This window comes from Lacerta agilis, chromosome 6 (genome assembly GCF_009819535.1).
Source record: "Lacerta agilis isolate rLacAgi1 chromosome 6, rLacAgi1.pri, whole genome shotgun sequence".
Lineage (NCBI taxonomy): Eukaryota > Metazoa > Chordata > Lepidosauria > Squamata > Lacertidae > Lacerta > Lacerta agilis.
In genome coordinates this window covers 34,499,301-34,525,413 of record NC_046317.1, presented here as the reverse complement: position 1 = coordinate 34,525,413, position 26,113 = coordinate 34,499,301, and the positions used below count along the sequence as shown (strand labels likewise).

The 26,113-nt window shown below is 41.6% G+C and overlaps 1 protein-coding gene across 2 annotated transcripts in view; it reads left to right on the top strand.

Moving 5' to 3' along the window:
- Window positions 1-6,505: 6,505 nt before the first annotated feature.
- Window positions 6,506-26,113, top strand: part of RAVER2 (ribonucleoprotein, PTB binding 2) — a 37,498-nt gene continuing 17,890 nt past the window's right edge. Inside the window, exons 1-4 of one of the 2 annotated variants that reach the window (XM_033151887.1) lie at window positions 6,506-6,877; window positions 19,024-19,090; window positions 21,878-22,347; window positions 24,831-25,022. In XM_033151887.1, coding sequence (XP_033007778.1) covers window positions 6,686-6,877; window positions 19,024-19,090; window positions 21,878-22,347; window positions 24,831-25,022 — 921 coding nt within the window. In that variant the 5' untranslated portion in view covers window positions 6,506-6,685. The remainder of the gene's footprint in view (window positions 6,878-19,023; window positions 19,091-21,877; window positions 22,348-24,830; window positions 25,023-26,113) is intronic. The other variant, XM_033151886.1, reaches the window with a different exon arrangement.

The following is a 26,113-nucleotide window of genomic DNA, read 5'->3' as shown; positions in this document are numbered from 1 at the left end:
ATATGGACTTTGTTCTGGTTGGTTCTTGCATATTGTTGATGAGGTAGCACAGCTTGCAACTTTTCCAGCAGTGTTTATATCCCAGAGCAGCCACCCCCCAAACTTGTGCCCTCCAAATGTTTTGAACTCAACTACCATCTGACTGGGGCTGATGGGATTTGTAGTCAAAAATATCTAGAGGGCATTCCCAGAAGAAAGCAGCATAGAATTCGGTCACAAGGAGCATCCCTGCTAGCGGGTTGGCACGTGCACCTCTCAGATGGTGCCTGTGGTGACAGGGGCAGGCCATAGCTCAGAAGTAGAGCACATTATTTGCATGCAGAAACTCCCCAGGTTCAATCCCTGGCCTCTCCAGGTAGGACTAGGAACGTCCTCTGAAATTCATGTGAGCCAATACTTAACTTAATGGACCCAATGGTCTGAGTATAAGACTTTCCTAAGCCCACCTTTCCCTCCCTTCCTCAGGTGGGAATGTCCCATGAGTGACATTCCACTTGCAGGAATCCCACTTACCCCATGCATCTACATTATCACCTGTTTTATCCCAGTACTGGTAGTGCTTAACTACAATTGGCCCACAGTTAACATGTAACAATAATAGTAAATGCTTTTAACTTTTCTTCCAGGATAGCCAATGCCACAGACTTCTGGCATTCTGTTCTCATCTTCAGAATTGGTTGAATTGAAGAGATATCCTTAATGTTGGCTAAGGAGACCCATGTTGGCTACAGATCAAGGTCACAGAAGGGGACTCATTAGTCTGGATTAAAACCTTGGCTTTTGCTGGCTCTGCTTTAACTTTAAAGATCACACGCTCTTTATCTGGTATTTGCTGCCTGCCTATCTGTACTTCTGACAATTAAGTCCTATTAATATGCACGTTTCGGGATTTTTCTACTTCATAGGGGCATTAAAGGCATGACTAGATTTAACTTTGTGTCACTACTGTTAAATTATCCTCTCTTTTTTTACTTGAGATCTAGAAGATACCTAGATTTTATTATTGTTTTTAATTGAGTAGTTGACTTTTGCATGCTTCTTCATCATATCATCCCTGAGTGTAATCTGAAATCTGCACAGCACCTAGAAGAGCCTAGGTGCTTCCACATATCATTTTAAGACTGATAATAATACATTCTTAATGGTTTCAGGAGCAAGCCCCTTACTCAACACTCAGCCTGATTAATCTGCAGAACTCAAGATATTGCTCATTATTTTGTGCAATTAAATAAGTTGCCCTACTATAGATTATGGCATCAAAGGATAGAGGATAATTTTGCTGTGAACTTGGTATGAGCAATAGCAGACAATACTTTCTCACCAGACTTAATGCTGATTAAAAAGAGATATTTATACATTGAAAATTTAGGGTGGGAAACTTTGCTGGTATTAAACTCTGGGCCAGAGAGTTTTCTAGGCACACAATATAGATTTGTTTTAGCCCAGGAATTAAAAGCAATTGCTATAATGCAGAAAACCTGGGTTCCACAGGGTACTCATAATTATATATCAAGTAAAAAGAAATGTGCTGAAATGGATCTTGAACTTCCTGTAGTTGTCTATAAAAAGCCCATGTGCTTACAATTTTCTGGGTCAAAGCCAAAGGCCTAGCAATTTGAAAACCAAGGCACAGCAACTCTTCTTTACACCCTAAAAGTGTAACCTTTTATTGTATTGCGCCACTGGGCAACCCAGCTGAATATATTCTGCAGACATTTTCATGCATCTGCTTTCATCTTCACCCCCATTTCCATGCCTCCCCCCTTTCTTTTCCTGCGGTCTCCCTTGCATACAAATCCCATTATCACATTCACCCCCTTGCCCTCCTTATCTTTTATCAACACACTCTTGCACACAGACTACCCCAAATTGCCATGCCTCGTCCTTTTTTCCTATTCTGCAGCCCCCTTTGTGCACACATCCCATGATGATCTATGCTCTTGTATCTTTAAGAGCATGCCTGACAGCTTGTTCAGTTGGAGAAGATTAAATTCAGGCGGTGGGTGTTGTCCGTATACGCGTGTTTGATTGTTAATAATTTACTACGTGGAAGCTGAAAATTCACATTGAAGACAACACATGGCACCAGGAGTGAAGTACAGTCTGTTAAGGCACTATGGAATATTGGAGGATTCCACATCCTTTATCTCTCTCGCAGGAGGTGGCTGAGAAATGGAAGAGCGATAAGTTTGAATAAATGGTGTTGGAGGGGCACTGAGTATTTTTTTTAAAACAGCTTTAGCAGAAATAATAACAACAGCAAGCAGTTTAACAAGGAGGAATAGCAAAGGTGGATACAACTTAGAAGCTAACACCAACAAGCTAGCACAACAGAGCCTTTCTGAACTCCCTTCTCACTGTATTCGCACCTTGTTTTAAAAGGCCATCCCACCTGCAGTGGTCACACACTGCTTGCTCTACTGAAAATTGCCACTTTTCCTCTCTCAGTGTTTCTCCATCCTTACCTTATTCAACTGGGTTTCCAACTGCTATAGAAGAAGTTCAGATGATTGAACTCAAGTTGGGAGTTCAACCTGTGCAGTCCATTTTTAAGCTGGTCACCATACTCCAGGGTGAAGTAATCAAATAATTTATCCTCCATGATTCTGGATCATTTGAGCCAGAGAAGAACCACTTCTGGTTTTCCATTCAATTATTTGAAGATTCTGTTGAGTAGCTCTGCCTAACCACAATGCAGTAGCATCATAACATTTCACAGTAATGTCCTTCAACCATTTAATGGCAGTTCACCACTCTGGACAAGCACTGCAGCTCATGAAATGGGCAGATGATGTTGCATTCTTTGGTTCTTTTTAATGACTATTTACTTTACCTTTTATGATATTTTGGAATCTTAACAGAAGTCGTTTCCATACCTACATAAATATTGTAAAACCAGCTAACAGAAGGTGGAAAGAAATATTTACTTGCTCACTGGAGACTACTAGTTTTACAAAGTGGTTTATTCTCTCTGTTTTAAAATTATAAAACATTAGCTGCTAAATCGACTGCAAACCCATATTTAACAAGACGAAGGATGTTAGGTTGCTGTATAAGGTGTGTTTATACAATAAGACAGTGTTTTTCAACCACTGTTCCGTGGCACACTAGTGTGCCGCGAGATGTTGCCTGGTGTGCCGTGGGAAAAATTCCAGCCAGAATATCAGCTTTGTGTTCAGCCAAACAGGCCCTGGTTGCGCACTGAATAAAGTATTTTATAATTTTTCATATTTCTGTTTACTTACTATTTCATAATAAAGTAATTATAAAATACTTTCTTTGTGTTTATTTGATTCCTGTTCAAGAGAATTACTTTATATATAGTCAATATAGGCACAGAGTTAATTTTTTAACATTTTCTAATGGTGGTGTGCCTCGTGATTTTTTTCATGAAACAAGTGTGCCTTTGCCCAAAAAAGGTTGAAAAACACTGCAATAAGACACAGGATACACGCAAACATAGATTTTAATGATCCAGCAGGTTACAAACTTAATATGTTGCGAGTACATTATGGATCCCCCCCCTTAAAGTAGCTTTCTTATATGTTCAAATCTCTTAGTCAGCTGTGTCCTGAGATGAACGTAATTTCAACTGCACTTCTATTTGTCTTGCCCAGAACGGATGGGTAGTATCTCAAAATCTCTGGGCTTTTATACAAATATAGCAAAAGAGAGAGCAGTAGCAGAAGACTTCTGATACTTGATTGGTCACCCTGATGGTTTACCTGTGTTGAGAGTGGGACAGAGGTAATGCATCTGTGCATCTGCTTCTCAGTTTCTTGTGGCTTTTGATACACTTAACCATGATATCCTCCTGGACTGGCTCTGGGGGATGGATATTGGGCACTGTTTTACAGTGGCTTCTTCACTCCTGCCTACAGGGTTGTGTCCAGAGACTAGCATTGGGAAACTGTGTTTTGACCTCATGGTCCTAGTCCTGTGATATGCTGCTACAGTCTTGATGCTGGTATTTATCATTGTACTGAGTTACTTGTACATCACCTAGGGATAATTGAAATTAAGTGATATATCAATTGAGTACATAAATAAATCGGTGAAGTCATTGCTCAGTTGCAAACTGCAGGGAACGGAGTCCTGCACTTGCAAGTGGGGCAAGTTTTTCCTGTTATGCTGATTGTCACCTGCAGTCACATTGCAAAAGGAAACTGGCAAATATCTGAGACGCAAGAAGTGCTGACAAAGTGACATATGGTCACCAGTTCTATTTGCCCTCTGCCCTAATCTATCAGCTCTGTGCAAAATCTTTGCATGAAGTAATTATGCCACACTTGCAGTAGCAGCAGCACCATCAACTCATAGGAGCACCAACTAAGCTACAGTGTACACCTATCCTGGGTTAGCCAATCATTTCAGTGCAACACCCCATATTCTAAGTTTTACTTATTTTAAATACTGGCTTGCTCATGCAGCCAATCACAGGATCAGACCATTGATTGGTCCGGTTTGTCAGACAAAGCCTGCAAATATGTGTCTGTCTTTACTGATGTGCAACGTTTAGTGCAACTGGAAATACAAAGATGCAGCCCAAATACAACTTGCAGCTGTAGAAAGTGAAGGGGTAATTAAGTGTGGAACCAAGTAGTCTATGATGAGATGTTATAGATTGTATTGCCCAGGCCTGGCATTTAAGTAAAGCGCAATCAGGTTTATTTATAGCAATTCCAATATGGAGGATTCAGCAACCTTTAACTAAAGGAGTCAGCTACAATGTGTGACTAATGATTTCCCAGGAAATACTGCTAACAACTGCTGCTCATACAGAGCCAATAGTACAGGGAATCCTTAACATTCATCTTAGTTATTAACTTTCATGAATAAGTTAATTGAAAGGTGGGGGAAATATTGATTTTGCTATAGAACTGTTTTGTTTGTATTTTTAGACCATAAAACGGAAGAGGGCAGAATCCAAACTTCCCCACACCATCCGTGGGGCTTTACAGATCAATGGCGCTAGTGTCACATACACAGCCCTGCCTTGCCTAGTAGCTCTGGCAGAAGGTGGGGGGGGGCAGACCGGGCAGTAAGCTTGCTGAAGCAGTGATTGGGCCTGATGTTTGTTGCATGATGGTAGTAAGACCCTGGGCTGGCTGATCCCATCACCAAAATAATGCCAAGTTTCAGGGCTATTTGCTTGACTGCTACTGGCAAGCTCCCTTTTAAGGGACATGTTTGTACTGCACTGGCAGAGCGACCTTTGTGTTACTCCATTGTTAGTGGGTGGCAGAAGTAGAACTGGGTGGGTCACAAAGTGGGGTGGAATTTCTCTACTCAACAGGAGTTCTTCATTCTGACCCCATGTTTATTTTATTTTTATCCAGCTGGCCTGGTGGCTGTGGAAACCAAACAAGATTTTATGTCCTTTGTGTTTTTAACTTCTGGGTCAGTTTGGTTTCTCTCTCCTTTTCCTATGACTTTTTAAAGATATTTTTGCGATTTTTAATTTTTTATTTAGTTAACCAAGAAAGCCATTTTAAACAATAATACTTGTTTTTTTTAAATAAATTTGTATCCTGTCCCAAAGGAGCGAAGGGCAGCAAGCAACACAGCAATGCAAAAAATAAATATCAAGAAACATTTATTAAACAAAATACAAAAGGTCCAGATTTCTAAAACACAAAGATTTGTTTCACATTTTATGCCCCTAGTTTTTTTCTACAGAGGCTGTTAAACGTGGCTAAAATATAAGCTCTTTAGATCTCATGCAAACTCCATGCCCCCATAGGAAAACAAAAGCAGGAAAGAAAGATCCCTAACGGCAAGTAAGTTACAGTATTTGCTTATCACACTCCGCCCTTCCTGTGAGGAACTCCAGAAGCTCTCTCGACTCCTAACGCGCACGAGAAATGGCTTTTAGAGTGCCATTGTAATACCACGTTCTGGCCAAACGGTGCATTGTATGCCTGCCTGCCGAAGTAGGTCTGTTGGAGTTCAATGAGACATATGTACTTCCAAACAAGAATGCATATGACTGTAGCCTAGCTCACTTCTGTTTCAATTCGCCCCGTTTTCTGCGAGCTGCATAGGCAGCGCAACAGGCAATGCTCCCTCCCCCCCCGCCCGACTGCTGGCGATTTGCCCTTTGCCTTCCACTTCGCGCGCTCTTACGCAGCTGCTCGAGGTAGAAAACCCGGCTATTTATTAATTAAAGGGTTAGCAAAGGGGAAAGGAGAGCAGCCGTGCTCGCTTGGCTCACAGCGCTGCAGTTCCAAATAAGAGCAGCCGCGCCTGCTTCCGAAAACAACGGCGTTTGTTCTTTAAGCAACCTAGCAAAAGTGTGTTATCTTTTAATTTCGACCGAAAAAAAGCCAACCAAAACCCAACAACAACGCAAAACAACGCTCTGACTGTGGTTGGGCGTGATTCTGAGGCGAAGCAGAGGCAGCAAGAGTGCAGTGATGTACTTCAGAGGTTAGGGGGGGCATGTCGGGGGGCGCGAGGGGAAGACAGAGGCGTGCGAGACCGTCCTCCCCTCCTCTTCTTTGTATGCAGCGTGGCTGCTTGGTCCTGCGCGCGGGGTGGCGCCCAGCTCCCTCCTCCCCAGGCTCCCGCCCCCTGCCGCCGCCCCAGACCCAAGCCCAGCCCGCCCCGACTGGCTCTCTTCCCCCACTCGCTGCCTCCACCCCCCGGGCGGTGTGAGAGCTGCGTTCGCGTCCGGGCCGGCAAGATGGCGGCATCGTCGGGGTCCAGCGGCGCCGAGCTGCCCGGGACTCTGGGGGAGTCGGAGGGCGCGCCGGCGGGGACGCCTCGCGCTCTGGCCCCCGAGGAGATCGCCCGCAGGCTGCGCGGAACTAGGCGGGAGCTGAGCAACAGGCGCAAGATCCTGCTGAGGAACCTGCCCTCCGAGAGCAGCAGCCAGGTGAGCGAAACGCCCCCATTTCTCCCCTTCCCTCGGGGTGCGTGGGGAGTGCAGCTCGGGGCAGAGCCCTCGGAGGGGCGGGATGGGGGGAGGATGAGCCGCGGGGCCCCCGCTTTCCCCGGGGCTGGAGCCGAGAGCTAATGGGCTGCAGCTGTGGAAGGAGTTTGGTCACGCAGAGTTGGTCACTCAAGGAGCCCTACTTTTCAGGCGTGACGGGAGCCCGTGGGGAGAGAAAAGATGTCCCGGGGGTGCATAGTCTCTAGGCAGTGAAGAGATAATTTAGAACTTGCCAGGGATAACGGAGGCGACTGGGATGGGAAGGAGGCATCTAGAGGCACATCCTCTCCAAAGTGGAAGAAAAACGGGGAAGGGTCCCCCCTTTAATGTTGGGAATAACAAGATTCCAGAACTTTGCAGATAAGTGACCCAGGTGGTTAGGTATCGTCATTCATCTCCTGAGATAGTGGGAGAGAGGGGACGTTTCTATAATTGGTTTAAAGGGAACACATGCAAGAAACATAAGTCTTGGAAGTTCTAGGAGGGATTGTGGGCTGGAGGGAGTTAAGTAAGAACACTCCTCTCTAGCTTTTATACCAGCAAAACATGCGGAGTTGTCTTTCGCTTTATTGCAATGGACGCAGTGCTGTTGGTAGGAAGTTTGCTTGTTGCCCTGTGTTGGGATTATACCTTACACTTTGTGGCATGAGCAGCAGCTCAGCAGGAACTCCCATCCCTGAATAAAGAAAGTCAAAAGGCAGCCAGAATAGGAGAAAAGAAGCAAAAACAAAATGGGCATTGCTTCTTGTTCTCCTATTCGGAAAGCAGATGAGGTTTTGTTCAACATCCTGTCTGTGCCTTGTTTTTGCCTTTGGAAAAACACTTGTATGTTCTCACCCTCCCCAATTAGTTTATTGCTTTGCATGTCTTTTACTGTTGCTGAGACCATCAATTTTATTTAATTTTCATATTCACTCACCAAGAATATACTGTATGCCTGTAGGGTAGGTGGAGGAAAGTTTTGCAAGAGTTTTATTACATTGACTAAAGAACTTATACATTCTAAATTGCTTTCCATTGCCAGCATCAATGACACTTAACTGGGATAGATAGCTGAAGCTGTTTTTCTTTCTTTCCCTATGGCTTTTCTAACTTTTGTGTAGAACAACTATGTTCTGTTGCAAAGGTTGTACAGTAGTTGAGAAGATACAGACAAAAGGGAAAACAATAAAGAAGTAGAACTGGGATTAAATTTTATTGTTTTAAATTGTCATCGGTTTCCAACTCAAGATAAGAGGTTTTTTGCAAAGGCAGACTCAAGTTCATCTATCGTTTACAGTTTTGGAATAAAAGTATAATAAACCCATGCCATATCCAATTATAAGTGGTCAATCTCATGCAATAAAACTTGCAAATTAACCAGGACTTTCTAGTTCCTGTTCTGCTCCTGAATGCTGAACAAGTTGCCTTGTTCAGTGACAATCTCTGTGTGCTTTGCTTTAGTGGGTGGAGGTAGGTTATACAGAATTGAGTTTTAAAGAGGCTATTAGTCCCCATAAAATTACTGTATTGATACACACAAAATGTTTACTAGTGGTTGGGACACACTTCTAATGAGATGCATTACTGTTAAAATAGTAAGACATTGGCAAGTTAAAGGCAAAGATTCTATCATGAGCAAGCTAATGAATGTCACTGAATGAGTCTGGATAATGAAAATGAATAATAAAAAGAAGACAATAATATTATGTTCTGTCAAGTACCAAGTAGAAAGTTCCAAAGTCTGGCATCTTTATAATAGAGTGCAAAATGTTTCATTTATTATTATTATTTATTAAATTATTCATTGCTTTTAAAAAATAAGTCTCATATCAACTGGCAGTAAGTTAAAATACAGGAAAGGTGAACACTGAGAACAGGCCATAAATCAAACCAGATTAAGATCTTACAGTTCTTGCAGAGACTGTGCCAGTTCCTTTCATTTGCTGTGAAGTGAATATGATAAAAAAAACCTTGAAACCTGTTGTGTTCCTATTTTGCCCTATGCGTGGATGCAGAGGCATTCAAAATACAAAAGCTCAACTCAATGTGGACATCAATAGACAATTCTGATTTTAAGATCACAGGTGTGCCAATTGTAAACCCCATACACTTTTACATCATCACCCTACTTAAAAGAAACTTTCAAAATCTGTTTTACCAGGAGTGACAGTGAGACAAAAGAAATATATGTGTGCACCATGAGAAAGGATTGCTTCTGCAACTTGTCTATGGTCTGCCTTCAGCCTCAGATAGTACCAGTACATATTTCTCTGGTTTCAGTGGAACTTACAGGGTGAGATCTAATTAACTCTTTTCCCTGAGCAGACCACCCAAAAATCAATTGACTTAAATCTGAGTATGGTTAATGTTGGATATTACCCATAATGTTGATCATATATGGATACAAGGAAGGCCTTAAAAATGTCACAGCAATTTACTTTGAAGTAAGGTCCATTGAACTCGGTGAGACTTGCTGCTTAAGCAGACATGTAATCATACTGTAAACCATTTTAGGTTTCAGCTTTCCAATTAGCATTCTGGGGATTATTAATTGATTTAAAAATGAGTGAGACCTGCAACAAAATATTGCATTGTGGAGTTCTCTTGTTGAGGTTCCAGCCAGCTAGTTAGAGCTTCTTTCAGAAGATTCTGTTCCATTATCTTCAGTTTTTCTGTCTCTAACACTCAGTTTTCCACGCTCACTGAGCATTCTTGGTGGCTTGCTGAGTCCCCCCAGTCCCCCAGATATATATATATATATACTTTAAAAGCTTTTCTGTACTTTCCCCTAATCTGCTGATACTTCTCTCTTGTCCATGGTCAGTGCTGTTTTGGCCACATAAGGAACTACACTGTCTAAACGAGTTTGCCGCATAGCATAGATAGAGGATGGCAAATACAGTATGTATTCAGGCTGCTGCTTGTCCTGTAAGAATAATTGCTTGAAATAGATTAAAATATTCCTTAAAATTATGTACTTTCTGACAGGAAAACAGGTTCAAGTGTTTTCCCATAAGAGGGAGTCAAGCAGCTATGCTGTGCTGAAAAGTGATTTTAGGACATATGTCTTCGTGGTCCAAATAGTGCTTGTAATAGAAACTTGCGATGGGATTGCAGGGATTGTTACCAAAAAAGGATTTCACTGCCAAGATGTTTTCATTTTCATTAGCCATGCTGTCTGAGTATTCTTTAAGCTCATTCTTTATCCAGGCTTTCTTGGATATCCATAGGAATATTGGCTTACACGTAGATAGGAGTAAACACATGGTGTCTAAATATATTTTGCTTTTGGAAATATTGCAGCCTCAGAACAAGAATAATTTAGATGATAATTTAAAAATCAAAAGACTTTATTCTCCTTAAACCTTCTGTTTCTTGTGAAGGATGGTGCTTCATTGCTGTTTACTGTATTTTTTTAACCATGTATGTGAATGAAATGTAAACAGATGAAGCCTGAGATATTTAAGCACAGCAAGGTATTGTGAGAAAGTACTGGCAGAAGACAATTACTGGACATACACGTGTAGAAATCCACATTTCAAGACAGAACTAATGATTTGTCTCTAGATATGTACCACGGTGCATCTAATCTGCATACATGGTTTCTAATCCAGAAGGACATTCACATGTAAACTTCTCTTACTGAGTGGGATATTTGTACAGTACATTGGTTGCAGTTATACATCCCGTTTAGGTCAGTAGGTCTTCAAGTAACGAAGCATAGGATTAGACTGTACTTGAATGTAGTTTTCCTTTACGGAACTATAGATTCAGCTTGTAGTGTTTGGGGTTTCATTCTTTATAAGCTAATAACAAACATTTGTTCCTGCTTTGCATGACCTCTGTCTTTGTTTAACTGGCCCATTAGCCAGTCTTCATCAATTATTTATTATTATTCATTTCTGGATTTGTGTGTCATCTGCACTGGTCCTTCCAGGTGATTTATGAAAATATACATTCAGAAATACAAAAATATATAATACCTAATTATGTCCCCAAAACGTGGAACAGCCAAACCCCTCTCTATTACAAAACTTATACATAGAAGATTCTCCATACCACATCACCAACATAAAAAAATCCACTAAGCAACAGTTTAAAACTTTTAGCGAAGAATAATAAAACTCTAAAACGCTTTAAACCAGGTGACTGTTAAGATAAATAAAACTATTAAAATCACTGAAAAGCATGGGGGAGGGAAGAAATGTCTCCACATTGTGCCAAAAATATTGTACAATGAGCTTGCAGAACCTTTGAATTGGGTTCAGAAATGCACTGGCAGCCACTACAAGTGAGTAAAAACTGGTGTAAATATGCTCAAGATGCCAGGTCTCAGTTAAGCAACACCACTGCTTAATGTTCCACTAGCAGATGTTTCCAGACCTTGCTCAGGGGAAGACCATCAGAAAGCACAGTAATACAGACAGGAGGTGATCAGATTGTAGATCCCTGATGTCAGGTTATATCCATCCAGGATAGAGCTGGTGAACTGTATTCAGTGCCATGGAGGCCACAGGTGCCTTCAGTGATAAATCCAGGAGTACTTGCAAGCTTTGAGCTGCATCTTTCAGTGCAACCCCATCCAGAACTGGTTGAATCCCAGTTATACAGATTCATGGACGACCCACCAACATCTCCATTTTGTCTGTATTAAACCTGAACATATTGGCTCTAGTCCAGTCAATTACTATGTTGAGGCACCTGCCAAGAACACTGCTGCCACCATCACAACTGATGAAAAGGACAAATGAAGTTGTGTGCCATCTGCGTATTGGTGACAGCACATTCCAAATCTACGGATCATCGCTCTCAGCAGTTTCATGTAGATATTAAACAGCACAGGGAATAGAATTGGCCCCTGTGGAACCCCATAGGACAAGCTCCTTGAAGCTGAAAAATCCCCCCAGCACCACTACCTGGTACCAAACACCCACATAAGAGTAGAACCACCACAAAGCATGATGATATTGAAAGTCACTGAGAGGGTCAGTAGACCTGATGGGGTTGTGTTCCTTCTGTCATTTTCCTGGCACAGGTCATTCAAAAAGTTGGACCATTGCAGTCTTGGTTGCAGAACCAGCTCTGTTTTGCTATTGAGATTTATCCAGAAAATCAGTTTCCTCCAAGATAACCTGGATCTGTTCAGCAACCAGCCACTCCACAGCCTTCCCCAGGGAGGGGGCATTTGCCACTAGCCCAGGGCGGTCCAGGCCACATGCCTCTTTTGGCGGCCCTCAGCAATATTTGAAACCCCCTACAGCCTTCATGCTGCCTTCCCAAAGACCACAGGGCTTTGGTAAGGAGACATGAGGGCTCTGGCAAGGTCCTAGAGACCTCCAACCTCCATCACAAAACCTAGTTAGCACTTCCCCAGCTTTGGGAAGGAGCTGAGAGGGCTCTATGGCTCTGCTAGAGCCTCGTGCCTCTTTCCTAAAGCCCAGCACTTCACATAGCCAGCTTTGGGAAGGCAGCACAAGGAGTGTGTGTGTGCCAACGCCAACTTTTGGCTTTGCTCACTGCCCCTGCACAACAAGGCAGTGTGTGGCCTGCAGGTTCTATGTCAAAGTACTTTTGCAGCCCACTTGGTATGAAAAGTTGGACCACCCTGCGCCAGCCTTTAGTTGTTTATATTTTATTGGTCCTGGTAAAGTTTCTTTAGAATTGGATTCACCTCCATTCCTTGAGACACGGAGGAACTGTTCCCTCTTATAATGAGGCATTTGGAGCCTCCCTGTCCCATCCCACTAGACTTTGTAAGCCAAGCAAAAATCCATGGCCTTATCTACATCCTCAGACTACATCAACTGAAACTCATGTACTGTACAGTATCACTATTGGACTAGCCAATGGGAAAGGGCACTTAGACTGCAGTCCTTTCTGCTGGCTTGCAATGGACTGGCTTGAGTTATTCCAACATTGTGTCTCTATACTCGATTTCATCAAGATTCTGTAAGTCCTGGAAGCTCATAGATCCTTGTCCGTCTATTTTTAAATATACCCTTTAATTTTAATTTTACAGACATCTGATTATCTGTTCTAGGGAAACCAGTAGATACATGGAGACCATTCTCTTTATGTAGAAACTGTTACTTTATTTGGAGGCAGGGAGTGTTTCACACTGATAGGCCCTGAGCCACCAATGCTCGCTAGTTGAGAGAATGATGCCTTATATATGCATTTGAAACCAAATTGCCATATTTTATCAATTGCACTTGTTTTGGAAATGTTTTCTGGTAGCTTTATAGTGATACATCTGTTTCTTGGCATTTAAAAATGGGAAACTGTTAATCTTTAGTCTTGTGGAAGCATAGCTTTTAGTTCTGGAATATATTTATTAATTATGCAACTAGAAAAGCCCCTTTAATGAAAAAGCAAGCTTTCCCCTCCAAACTGACTGCAAAAAAGCAGGTACTCATCTTTGCTGCTGCTTCAACATTACAGCATCTTGTGTCTTTTCCTAGAAATAATAAATTGTGAGAACATATAAGCCTTTGAAAGTACCATAGCTTGCTTGGTACATTAGAAATCTGATTATGATTTAGCATTTTTATGAGTTAACATTCAAAAGTGGACTTTATTTGATAGGTTCGGAAATATAAAATTTATTGGTTGATAAAACATTCATACACATTTTCACATCTCTGCTTAGTGTCACAAGCTGCATTTTTCATAGTTAAAGTCATTTGCCTCAGAACTATACTTCCTGTTCATTGTAGTATTTATTTATTTTATTTTAAAAATGTATATTCTGTACCACTTGAACTACAATAATCTCTAAGCAGTGTACAAGTAACTCAATACAATGAAGATAAAAGTTAGTTAAAGCTCTAAAATCAGAATTTCAGTTAAAATGCCCACTAATTATTTTAAGTCTTCAGTAGGTGCTGGATGTTTAAGAGGGAGGGGGCCCCTCTGACCTCAACAGGAAGAGAGTTCTACAAAATTGGGACAGAACACTGAACATATAGCTCCTGGTGGATATGATCCATGCATCTGAGCCATGAGGGACCACTAACAGAGGCTCACATGAAGACCCCAGTGATTGGGCAGGGGTATAAGGGCTTAGTCACTTCTTTTGGCAACCTGGACCCAAATTGTTAAGGGCCTTAAAGCTGGCCCAATAGCAAATGGGTAGCCAGTGCAAGCTTTTATTTATCTGCTGGCATTGTAGTGAGCAGTCATCTAATTCTGGTTCCTTTTCATAAAGCAGTGTTTTTCAACCTTTTTTGGGCAAAGGCACACTTGTTTCATGAAAAAAATCACGAGGCACACCACCATTAGAAAATTTAACTCTGTGCCTATATTGACTATATATAAAGTAATTTTTCAATTTTTCCCACGGCACACCAGGCAACATCTCGCGGCACACTAATGTGCCGCGGAACAGTGGTTGAAAAACACTGTACCGGTACTTTCTCTCTTTGGAATAATGTGGCAGCACAGCTAGTTGTCAAGAAGCTAAAAGAGACCAATGCCTTTTCCCACGCTAGTTAAGCTGGTGTATTGGGAATTAAGCTGATTTAGTTCTCTTAAAGTCAAAGGTTATAAATTAACTCAACAAAAAGTACTTTGTAGTAGCAGGTTGGTGATCTAGCTGCCAGCAGTGAATGAGAAGGTACAATTCGAGATGAGAACTGAGATCAGATTGTGGGTAGAGTATGGGGTTTGAATTGGGGTGACCATGGATAAAATCCTCACTCAGCTGTAGAGCTAATTGAGTGACCCTGAAGCTGCTGCCTGTCAGCTGGTCAACCATGACTCCAAGCCTGCTTTCTGCAGGATTTGGCTGTAGGGGCAACTTGGCCATACAGACAATCGAACTACCTTGGAGTTGCCACCTATCAGCTGAAAGGTGGTAGCTTCAAGCCTGCTGGAATTCCCCATGCCCCACTTTGGGCAGGGGTCAGTTGCATTGCCAAGTTCCCCATGCAGAACCCAGTAGTGCAGTTGATGGCAGCAGGCTCATGCACAATTGGGAGTGATGTTAGTTGTGTGGGTCAAGGGGGTGTGATTAATGGGTAACTAGAACCCCTGTCGGGCCTAATTATATCCATGGACTGGAGGCTTCCCACTCTTGTTGTAGAATATTGGCTTGGTTTGCATGATGCAGTAAGCCAAACTATGCATTTGTGGGATCACACAGCCTCCTGCAGAGAAGCCACTTTGCTCCTTTCCTGGTATTTCTATTAATTCCGTGGTACACTGAGCTAAGCCACATTTTACTTAGCGTGTTGCCCAAACCTGGGCTCATGGTTTAAGCTCTCCCCTTTCTAACCATTAACTGAAGCCAAGGTTTGTTCTAGGCTGCAGCTTGTGGTTAGACAAGAAGAGAAATTGAGCATAATAGCTCAGCCAGTAGAGCATGAGACTCTTAATCTCAGGGTTGTGGGTTTGAGCCCCACATTGGGCGAAATATTCTTGCATTTCAGGGGGTTGAACTAGGTGACCCTCGTGGTCCCTTCCAAGTGTGATTCTATTATAAGCCCATGTTCAGGCAACATGCTGGTTTAGCTCAGCATGGAGCGGCAGTAAAACAGGACGGAGAAAGAGCAAAGCAGCTGTGAATTTGGTTTACCATGCCGTGCTAGCTAGGCCATTGTTTAAAGTACAGTACTACTTGCCAGAAAGCATAACAAATTCCTTTATATAGAGACAGGCTTAGCTGATCATTTTAGTGTGTGAATCATTTTTAAAAATACTGTTTTATAGGTGTCAGCTAGGGATTGTTTTTATTTGATGGGGTATTCCAAGGGGAATGATGTGCGCTGACAAATGCAGAAGATGCATGTGTGAGTTTCAGGCATGTTTTCAACCTTCTGTAAACATTAATTATATATTTACACATAACAAGTTGGTGGTGTACTGACCATTCCTTCCCTTTAGTGATGGTGATTTAAGACTCCAAAGAAATGTACCTTCCTCTCATCTCGCTGTGTTAGTCAGAATCCCCATTCTGGCCACAACTCCCCCCCCCCTTTGCATTTAACCCACCATAAGGCAGATGTATTGGATTGCTGAGTAGTAGCAATAACATACTATCAGTGTATGTAGATAGCCTGAGGAGCAGCATCATGTTTTATTAACACAGCATTTGACAGCTGTTAACCGATGAAATAAGAGACTAGTATCCAATCTGACTAAAAAGCATACACTTGATCCTATTCAGATCAAACCCCTATTACCCACTAAGCTATGTATATTGAATTAGCAGATTGGCAAGGTGGGAGTGTGTTGTGATCTAAGAAACTTTGTAGAGCAGAAAGATGTGTCGTAACAAATTCAGTTTCATTGGAGACCTACAAGGCAGAGTGAGTGTGTACATATGGCATAATCAGTCTGATTAGGGCCAAAAGTGCTCATTGCATTAAAAACATTTTAATGCAACAAAAGGGCCTTCTTGGTCGCAGTTCCATCTTTAGGGAGTACCCTCCATGGTGAAGTACATATGTCTCACTCATAATTAACATTATTATTAACATGTGGAATTTAAAGAACATTTCTGTTCAACCAGCCCTTGGTGGCTGAAAGATACTGTTCCTGGCAACTTTGACACTCTTTAACCTGTGAGGATATTTTATTGCTTTTGCATTGTTCTTTTATGTTTTGTTGTTTTGGGAGGAAAGATTGAATAAAAATTTAATCAGTAAGTAAAATTTGCCACGTCTTTCTTTAGAACAGGGCTGGCTAACCTGTGGGGCCTCCAGATGTTGTGCTCAATCTCCCATCAATCATGGTCATGCAGTCCAACAACATCTGGAGCATCACAGGTAAGCCATACCTACTTTAGAAAAATCAGCGGGTAGAGTGGGAGGGTAGCACAGGGCAGGTCTCCCCTGTATAGTTTTCCGAATCAAAATCTATTGTTATTGTTCCAAAGGTGCTATTTGAAGGGCAAATAGCCACATCAGAGGTGATTTCTGGTAGCAAATGGCCCAGCAAGAAATGGTTAAACTCTCCTCTCCCACAGCAGTCCTGACCTAGATTGGGAGGCCATACCAAATGCTCTTTTTAAAAGGAAGAGACATAGCCAGTTGCACATTAATTGAAAACAATGTTCCGCCGTGTGCAGTTCGACTCATAGTCATGTCGAAATTCTGATACAGGCCCTCTTCGCATACTAGATACGCCAGGAGAAGCAGCAGCTATGCCAAACATAAACTGAAATCAAAATAAACTGATCAGTGCAACATAAATGGGCAACGGATATGAAGGTAGCATTAGATTATGATTTGGATAGATTGTTATTTGGAAGCTTTAATAAAAGTAGCAAGAAATAAAATAAATACTAATAATGGTTGTATCCAGTTGGCACAAGGACTTTTGCCTGTGCTGGAGAACTTCCTCTCTCCTTTTTCTGTGAGCTCCCCCAAATCGGTCCTGGCTTCCATCCCACCACACAACCCTGTGAAGCATGGGTGGAAAGAGGGAGAGGAAGTTCCAATGCACAGGAAGAAGTCCTTGTGCTATATGACTTCACTGGATGCATCAATGTTTTTAGTTGTAAATTGTTTTTGTAAGAAGAGACTCATAAATGAAATAATAGTGCTTATTTACACCCCCAAAGTAGACCTAATTCTTTTTTATAATAATTATGTATCTCTTCCTGTCCACTATTATTGTTTCATCATTACTTTTTTCCACCTTTCCTTTCTTTTCTGAAACTACTTTCTTTAAGGACGAGGTTTTGCAGACCCTGTTCGTTGTGGCTATAATCACCTATTTTCTTTTTCTTTTAAAGCTCAGATTAACAGTTTTGTATTGTCATATAGTTCAGACATCTTAGCATTGTCTCATCATTGCATTTCTTGAAGTAAACTTTGGGTGAACTTTACTTCCTGTATTACCCCTCCTCAAAATGACTCACTTCATATGCCATAGTAAAACAAACCTTAGTTTACAGATTGTGGTTTATTGGGAGCAAATACTGGTTCAGGCATAGCACTAAGCCAGGAGTTGTGGTGAGTTTCCCCTGTGCAATTGCAGGGAGAAAGCAAAACAGCCCAGAATGGTGTGCATTCACAGTCAACCATTAACTATGGAACAAGCCTGTAATGCCAACAGGCTCGGCATATTCTTGTTTAATGAGGAAAAGCTCATGTCCCTTCTGGAACTATCTTGATTTTACCAGCCCAAATATGGTATCTATATACATTGCCTTGTCTCTAAACCTCTGAGTTTATTGTCCCTCTGATGAGTCTATAAAGTTCGCATTGACCCCCAACCCAATTTCTAAGTCATTGACAAGAGAGGAGCATTTTCTGCAAAACTCGGATTGGGAAGCACATGTTCCTTTTCAGTACACAACAGGAAGAGGATGCAACACCCCTTGGAAAAAAAATAAGCATTTAGCACCTGTGAAACAGGTGCTAGCTGCTGAATTCCTCAGGGATGTGCACAGAATTGCCTAATTATAGAGGAGGGAAAATGCATTGTAAGAGTAGTACTGTGTAAGTTCATTGAAATGCTGAAAATAATTGTGTTCTCTAATTATACTTCTCTGTGACCTTGTTTGCAATGGTAAGATGCATAGTTTCAGAATGTAGTCTTGGTGTGTTGTAGAAGCACACAATAAAATGTTGGGAGCATGTAGACTTTCCCCTATGACTTTAGAATTGCTAACTACTCATTGACATGGTGTTTAAAGCCGTATCTTTCAATAAAATGTGACTAACTGAAGTTTGGATCAAAAATTATATTTTTGACATTTAATTTCTGTAAAGAACAAGGCAATCTCAGTAAGAGATTTCATTTTAAACAGGAGGAGTTTTGCTATACAATGCAGAATAAATACCGTTGAGTTGCATTATTAACAGTGTTCTATATCATCCTTATCTGGCAACTCAGTATGCCACCCTTTTATAGTTCTTTTTTCATTAAGCAAGAAGTAATTACTCTAAGAATTCCACTTTTCAAAGGACAGAGCTTGTGGCTGAAGTGAGTGCTCACTCATATTGATTCCTAATTAATGTTTTGTATAGCAGTTATGTCTATGGAGTAATTCTTTATTTGGAACATTTCCAAAACATTAACAGTAAAATAAAAATGTTCAGTGCACGGAGTTTCTTCTGATGTATTGTGGGGTTTTTTCTCTCTTGCCACCTCCCCAGGAAATCCATAATTTATTAAAAGACTTTGAATTGAAGTACTGTTATGTGGACAAAAATAAAAGAACAGGTAAGAACCAAGAAGTATTATTATTTATTAATCACCTTCCACACACTGCTTACAGCTTAAAAAACCAGTTAAAAACAAGTGATGTGTGTGTATTTATTTATTTATCTATCTAGCTCTCTCTGTGTGTGTGTTTGTATATATATATATACACACACACAAAAGTTTACATCCATGGCAGAGAACTAGGACTATAAGATTTTGCATACAGAGCTAGTTAAGTCCATAAGACACACATGTAGTTAAAATTGTGTCTTCAATGCCTTTGTTCACACATAATGCAAAGCTGTGGTTTAATGCTATATGAATGCTATATGAATGAGCCTTGAAAGATTCTAAAGCTTACACTCCCCATGTCAGTTCTCCCATTAGATTCATGTTCAACAACAGAATGTATTTAGTACGAAAAGCAGGGCTGGGAACCTTCCTTCCTGTTTAACTCAAGGACTAAACACCAGCAGTGAGTGAGGCCAGAGCCAAAGTGGGTAAAGCCAGAGCCACCCCCAATAAGAATAAGAATAAGAATTTATTATTTGTACCCCGCCCATCTGGCTGGGTACAAATTCGTATTGTAGTTTGTAGGCATCATAAGATAATTCCTTTGAGCATAATAGGAATTAGTAGTTTATAAGCATCACACTTACTTCATTTCAGTTTCACTACTGATTGCTACCATATTTTCTAGAACATGAATTGTATTTATTTATTTAATTTATATAAATAAGTAATGTTTATAGTTAAATAACAGAATATATATGGTGGTCTCACACATCCTGATTGGTCAAATACAAATTGAAGGCGCAGGTTAATTCTGTATCCAGGGCGGCTGTCTACCAGCTCCATCTGGTATGCAGGCTGAGACCCTACCTGCCCGCAGACTGTCTCGCCAGAGTGGTGCATGCTCTGGTTATCTCCCGCTTGGACTACTGCAATGCGCTCTACGTGGGGCTACCTTTGAAGTTGACCCAGAAACTGCAATTAATCCAGAATGCGGTGCCTAGACTGGTGACTAGGAGTGGCCGCCTGGACCACATAACACCGGTCCTGAGAGATCTACATTGGCTCCCAGTATGTTTCCGAGCACAATTCAAAGTGTTGGTGCTGACCTTTAAAGCCCTAAATGGCCTCGGTCCTGTATACCTGAAGGAGCGTCTTCACCCCCATCGTTCAGCCCAGACACTGAGATCCAATGCCGAGGGCCTTCTGGCGGTTCCCTCACTGCGAGAAGCAAAGCTACAGGGAACCAGGCAGAGGGCCTTCTCGGTAGTGGCACCCATCCTGTGGAACGCCCTCCCATCAGAGGTCAAAGAGATAAGCAACTACTTGACATTCATAAAATACCTGAAGGCAGCCTTGTTTAGGGAAGTCTTTAATCTGTGACATTTTAATGTATTTTAATATTTGTTGGAAGCCGCCCAGAGTGGCTTGGGGGACCTAGCCAGATGGGTGGGATACAAATAATAATAATAATAATAATAATAATAATAATAATAATAATAATAATAATAATATCATATTGCAAGTTATCAGAAAGTTTTGCATAGCTGGTACCTAAACCAAAGCCATAATGATACAGTAATACTTAGTCTAATCTATGCTCTATGTATGTGCTTAATTAATATAAGATGGTCTCAGCTACGATTCAGTTAAACCTGCTTTTTTTTTTTAAAGTGTCACTATGCTTATAATTTATTTAGTAAACCTTTTAGACTTGAGGATAGTGTAACCTCTGATTATTCAGGCTTGAAAGAAAATGTTAGCATTCCTGATTCTCAGTGGTATCATCTTTCCACTCAGTTTCACTTCTACTTGAGCTTCGGTGTTCAGTAGAAGCAGATGATTAATAGGCAATCTGGAATAAAAGATGTTTTCTGTTTTAAACCATAATCTTGCAACCAGAGCTTCCTGGAATTGAATTTCAGGAAAAGGCTCTATTGAAATATGATATGTCAGCAATAACTCTAAAAAGGTTACAGCGCATGAGGCAGCACAGTCACCCCCACAGCCACATCATGGCAATTTTTGACGAAGCACATGGTGGGGGAGGAGGGGGCATGGAATTAATAGGTACATCCCATGTTACTTGGTTTTTATTTAACATTATACAACTGTGTTTGTTTTGAACTGTTAACCACACTACTACTGCAATAATATTTAAAGTATGTCCTCGCATAGTAAAGACAAAGGATATTTTCTAAGTAAGCCTTGCTTGTACTGTGATTAGTATATAAACAATATTATTATAGAACTGGGAACTATCTATGTTTAGGGTGGTGGCAAGGGGATCTTCCTCCCCAACAGCCCCCTAAAAAAGCCTCGCCGGAGGGTTGGGGAACCCTTAGGAGAGGCCTCATATTTTTAAATGGGGGATTACGGGAAATGGCACATTCTGACATGGCTTCCCCAAAATGAATCCTGGGAACTGTAGTTTACCTTTTGCAGATTTGTAATTCTTAGCATCCTTAACAAACTATAGCCCCCAGGATTCTTTGGAGAAATTGTGTGCTTTAAATATATAATGTGGATATGACTTACATTTGTAAGAGTGGAACATTCACTATTTTATGAGTGAAGAGAACTGTAACCATGAATTCTCAAACCCTTACTTTGATTCAGAATTCAGAAAAATATATATATAAGCAATAGGGCCTGGTCAACCACCAACTTCGTAATAAATGTTCGTACTTTCCTTGCTCTGAGGCTCATCCAACAAGCCAACGTTGTTGCTAAAGATGAATTATGGTAGGTAGACTATGTAAATATATGTTGCTGTTTTTTGCTGTCTTCCAGCTTTTGTTACTTTGCTGAATGGAGAGCAGGCTCAGAATGCAATTCGGTTGTTTCACCAGTACTCCCTTAGAGGAAAAGAAATCTCAGTGCAACTTCAGCCAACCGATGCCCTGCTCTGCATTACCAACTTACCACGCTCCTATACATTGCAAGAGTTTGAAGAGTTGGTGCGGCCCTATGGCAATGTTGAAAGACACTTTCTGATTTATAGTGAAATCACTGGGTATTCGAAGGGCTATGGTTTTGTGGAATACATGAAAAAGGATTCTGCAGCTAAAGCTAGGCTGGACCTTCTAGGGAAACAAGTAGGTGGGAATGCCCTTTTTGCTCAGTGGATGGACGTCAACCAGTTAACTCCAGAACTCATACATTCAAAGTGCCTTTGTGTGGAAAACCTCCCCACAGACTACACAGATGCAGAGGATCTGATGCAAACTTTTTCGTCGAAATATAACCCTGTGTTTTATCAGGTATGTAGAAATGTAGGCCTTTTAAAGCCATGGCTCTTGTCTTTTGGGGCTGTGTGGTTTGGCTACTCACCTTACATGGGCTTTCCTTTGTTTGATTTGCAGCTTAATATGTTCAAGCTGGTGAATGATTATAGTACGCTTGTAACAGCTCCAATAGTAGTATAAAGGTTTATTAGGGTTGGGTATGGCTGGCCTGCGTTAGTCACCCAAAAATTATGTATAAGGCCATCTGGGCCACTTCCGTGCATTTAGAGAATTGTTGTTTTAGGAAGCAACTCTGGGAAACATTTTAAACTTTCACTTATAAATCTTAGAGTTTCTGGTATTTCAGGGGAGGGGAGTAGGAAACAACAGAATAAATCCCCCTCAGTATATATAAAAATGTTATATTTTAGAACCCCAAATTGGAATTTAGAAATCATTTACTGTAAATTGGTAAAGATGACCTACCAACTGAGGACAGCAATTGAGACATATGATGAAGTTGTCTCTAATTCATGAAAGCTTGTGCCGCAAGAAGTCTGCTAGTCTTCAAGATTCCAGAAAACTCTCTGTAGTCCCTCCCCCCTTCAATAGACTTAAGTTGGCAATCTCTTTGGATACTGGAAAAGACAGGGGCAAGAACATCACCTTTGTTTTGAAGGGGGTGAATGGTATTAGACAATTTAATACTGCTTGTTTATAGTATTGGAGAGGGGACTATAGCTCAGCGGGTAGAGTATATGTTTGCATGAAGAAGGTGCCAGACTTAAGCTCCAGGATTTCCAGTTAAAAATATATTGAAAGCCAGAACTTAGAAGGGCTTCTGCTTGAGACCATGGTGATAAGTATACTGGTCTAGATGGCACTAGACTGTTCCATGTGTTCACATTTATTTCCAGTGTGCTGAGAAACATGCTTATCTTTAATATTTTGCTTTCTTCCCTAGCTCTTCCTTTTAAACTAGTTTAAACTAGTCCCTTCTCTTAATATATGTTAGAGATATGTTTGTCTTAGACTATTTCAGCTGTGGGCTGTTTAGTCACAGATGTTATTTTTTTTCTAAACATTATTCCAGTTTTGTTTACATGTAGTTTTGGAAGAATGTACACTGCTTCCTATCTGTTTGACCTGTCACAATATTATTGTCTAAATATATAAATATTTTGGGGTTTTTTACAGCATCCTTTGTGGCTTAAGGATATATTCTAGGATATTTTTGGTTGATAGGCATAGTTTATTATGAACTTTCAATGCATTTTGATAGGGTTTGCACAGGTGGATTATACCTATTATGTTTTTAATGTTGTTCCAGAGTGATTCCATAAGACAGAATAAACAGCTGATGCATATTTATCAAAGGGCAAAAGCTGTCAGCTGGCATGAAATAAGCCCTGATGAGCTCTATATTTCCTGTGAGGGTTACTTGAGTAGACACAAAATTGTTTTAGATGTTTTGAAAATGGGCTACAAGTAAATTAGTTCAATGTGGAACCTTTAAGATATATAGAAATGCAGCTAGTTTTCATTCATTTTACTATTTTTATTGTAACATATGTTAATTGTATTACTAAGCTTTGTAACACTGGTTGGACGTTGTATCCAACTAACAATCCCTGCTTTTCACTAGTCGATTTGATAATTACATAAAACTAACGCCATCCATATCTTCCTAGGGAATACTTATGTGACAGTAAAGGCTACTGAAATAAGTCTTAAGTTGTTGGTGATGATCCAGAAGGGTACATGTGCCAAATTCTTTCCTCTGGCCAAATATCAGGGTATTTCCCCTCTTCCTCCACCTCCTCCTCCTCCTTTAGCGCAGGATAACTCAGCTCTAGTGAAGTGCAAACAGCTTTTGTAACATGGCTATTTAAAAGGCAGCTTCTGGTGTGTTTTTGGGAAACTGCTGCAATCCTGCAAAGAAGCAAGAAAGCTAACATTTGCACATGTGCAAAGCAATTGGTTTCCTGTACCTCAGCCAATAACTGAGGTGTCAAAACTAAATATATACCACTAGCTAGAATTTCATTGAATTTCACAGGTGTCACCACTGCAGTTTTTCATATTATTTAAAATGCAAAACTTTTCAGCAAAACTGTACATGAAAAAAATTAGTATTCCTCAACATAGGAAAGAAATGCAAGGCCCCCCCCCCCGAAATGTGCCCATGGTTTCAAAATAATCCCCAGTTTAATTCCGTCCCTTAATGCTCCATAAAATAACTGTCAAATTTATTTCATAGCTCAAGTTCTTCATGAGATTAGATGGCAGGGCAGCAGTAATTCAAGTACAGTTCTGTGTGGCTGTCATCTGCAAAATATTTGTGTATTAAATTTAGCTTGGAGGGAGGAGTGATCTGCAATGTTAATCTGGTCTTAGAAACACATAACTTAGTATTTTTCACAGGTGGTTCGTGCTTGAGGTGGAAGGATATAGTGCTATCTGGAAACTGATATAGAGAGCATGTACTTCATTCATTGTGTTGTGAAATGTCCCCTCAGCTTGCTCAGGATGAAGATAGCTCGGTTGATGGCTTTGCAGTCGTTGAGTATGAGACAGCAGAGCAGGCAGAGGAAGTCCAGCAAGGGACAGATGGCTTGACTTTCAGAGAGAAAAGAGTGCATGTATCTTACTGTGCTCCGGGAGCTCCAGGGCGTGGAACTCTTGCTACACTTATAGCAGCACAACGCATGGTAAGAGACTCCACCCACCCACCCCACCCCCGGAAAAACATGTGACAAATGCATTTAGGATACTGGACATACGAAACTGAATTACAGTATATATTGATATGATGGCTGTATCTTTGGGCATGGTAGGGAGGGCCGTCTTAGGCAGATTGGCCGCCGTGGCACGGCGATCCCTCTGGCGCCCCCGACGTGCTGCCTCTCCGCCTCTGGGGCCACCTCCCTCCCGCGCTGGCCGCCCCTCGGGAGGGGAGGTGGGCGAGCGGGGGATGAGGGGTGTGGCGCTGGCGCGGGGCTCTGCGCGCCCTTCCAGCGCTCCAGCTGGGGCTCCCTGCGCGGGATGGGAGGTGAGGGCGGCCGGCTCACAGCCCGCCTGGGAGCGGCATGGGCGGTAGCGGCTGCGCCGGTGGCGCGCAAGCGCCCGCCCGCCCGTGGGGGCAGGGGCGGGTTGGGGAGGGGGCGCACGGTATACTGGCGGGCTCGCGGGGGCGCCCATGGGGGGGCGACGCCCTGGCGCAGCACGCCAGTAGCCCCTATGGATAAGACGGCCCTGATGGTAGGCAAATCGTGGCTTTGTTCATACGTAGTGCTGAACCAAGTTATGATTTAGGAAGAATGAACAAGTGTGCAGACACCCACTCTTGACTTGGCAAGAATGAACGAGCGTGTGACTATTCAGGGAGCATATCATGGCTGCTTTGCTGCTCAGGAACCAAAACTATGGCTTAGCGTTACGTGTGAAGTTGTGCTCCTAGTTTGTCTCCCTGAAAGGAATGATGAGCAGTAAGCCGTGAACAAACCATGGTTAAGGCTCATGGTTTGTTGAGAGTGAGACAACCCAGGAGTCCAGATTTGTGTGTAGAACTGAACAAAATCATTACTTAGTTCTGCGTAGCATGGCAGCGACAGGAGTTGGGGAGGAGTAAAGTGGTTGTGGAAACTCGCACAGCTACTTAATTCTCGCTAAGTCACAATTTGGTTTACTTCTTAACTGGGCTCCTGATAAAACTGTTCTTAGATATAAACACTGTGGTTTTCCCAGGTTTTCTCTCCCACCTTGTTTGCATCACTAGCACATGATATGGTGATTCTTGCAA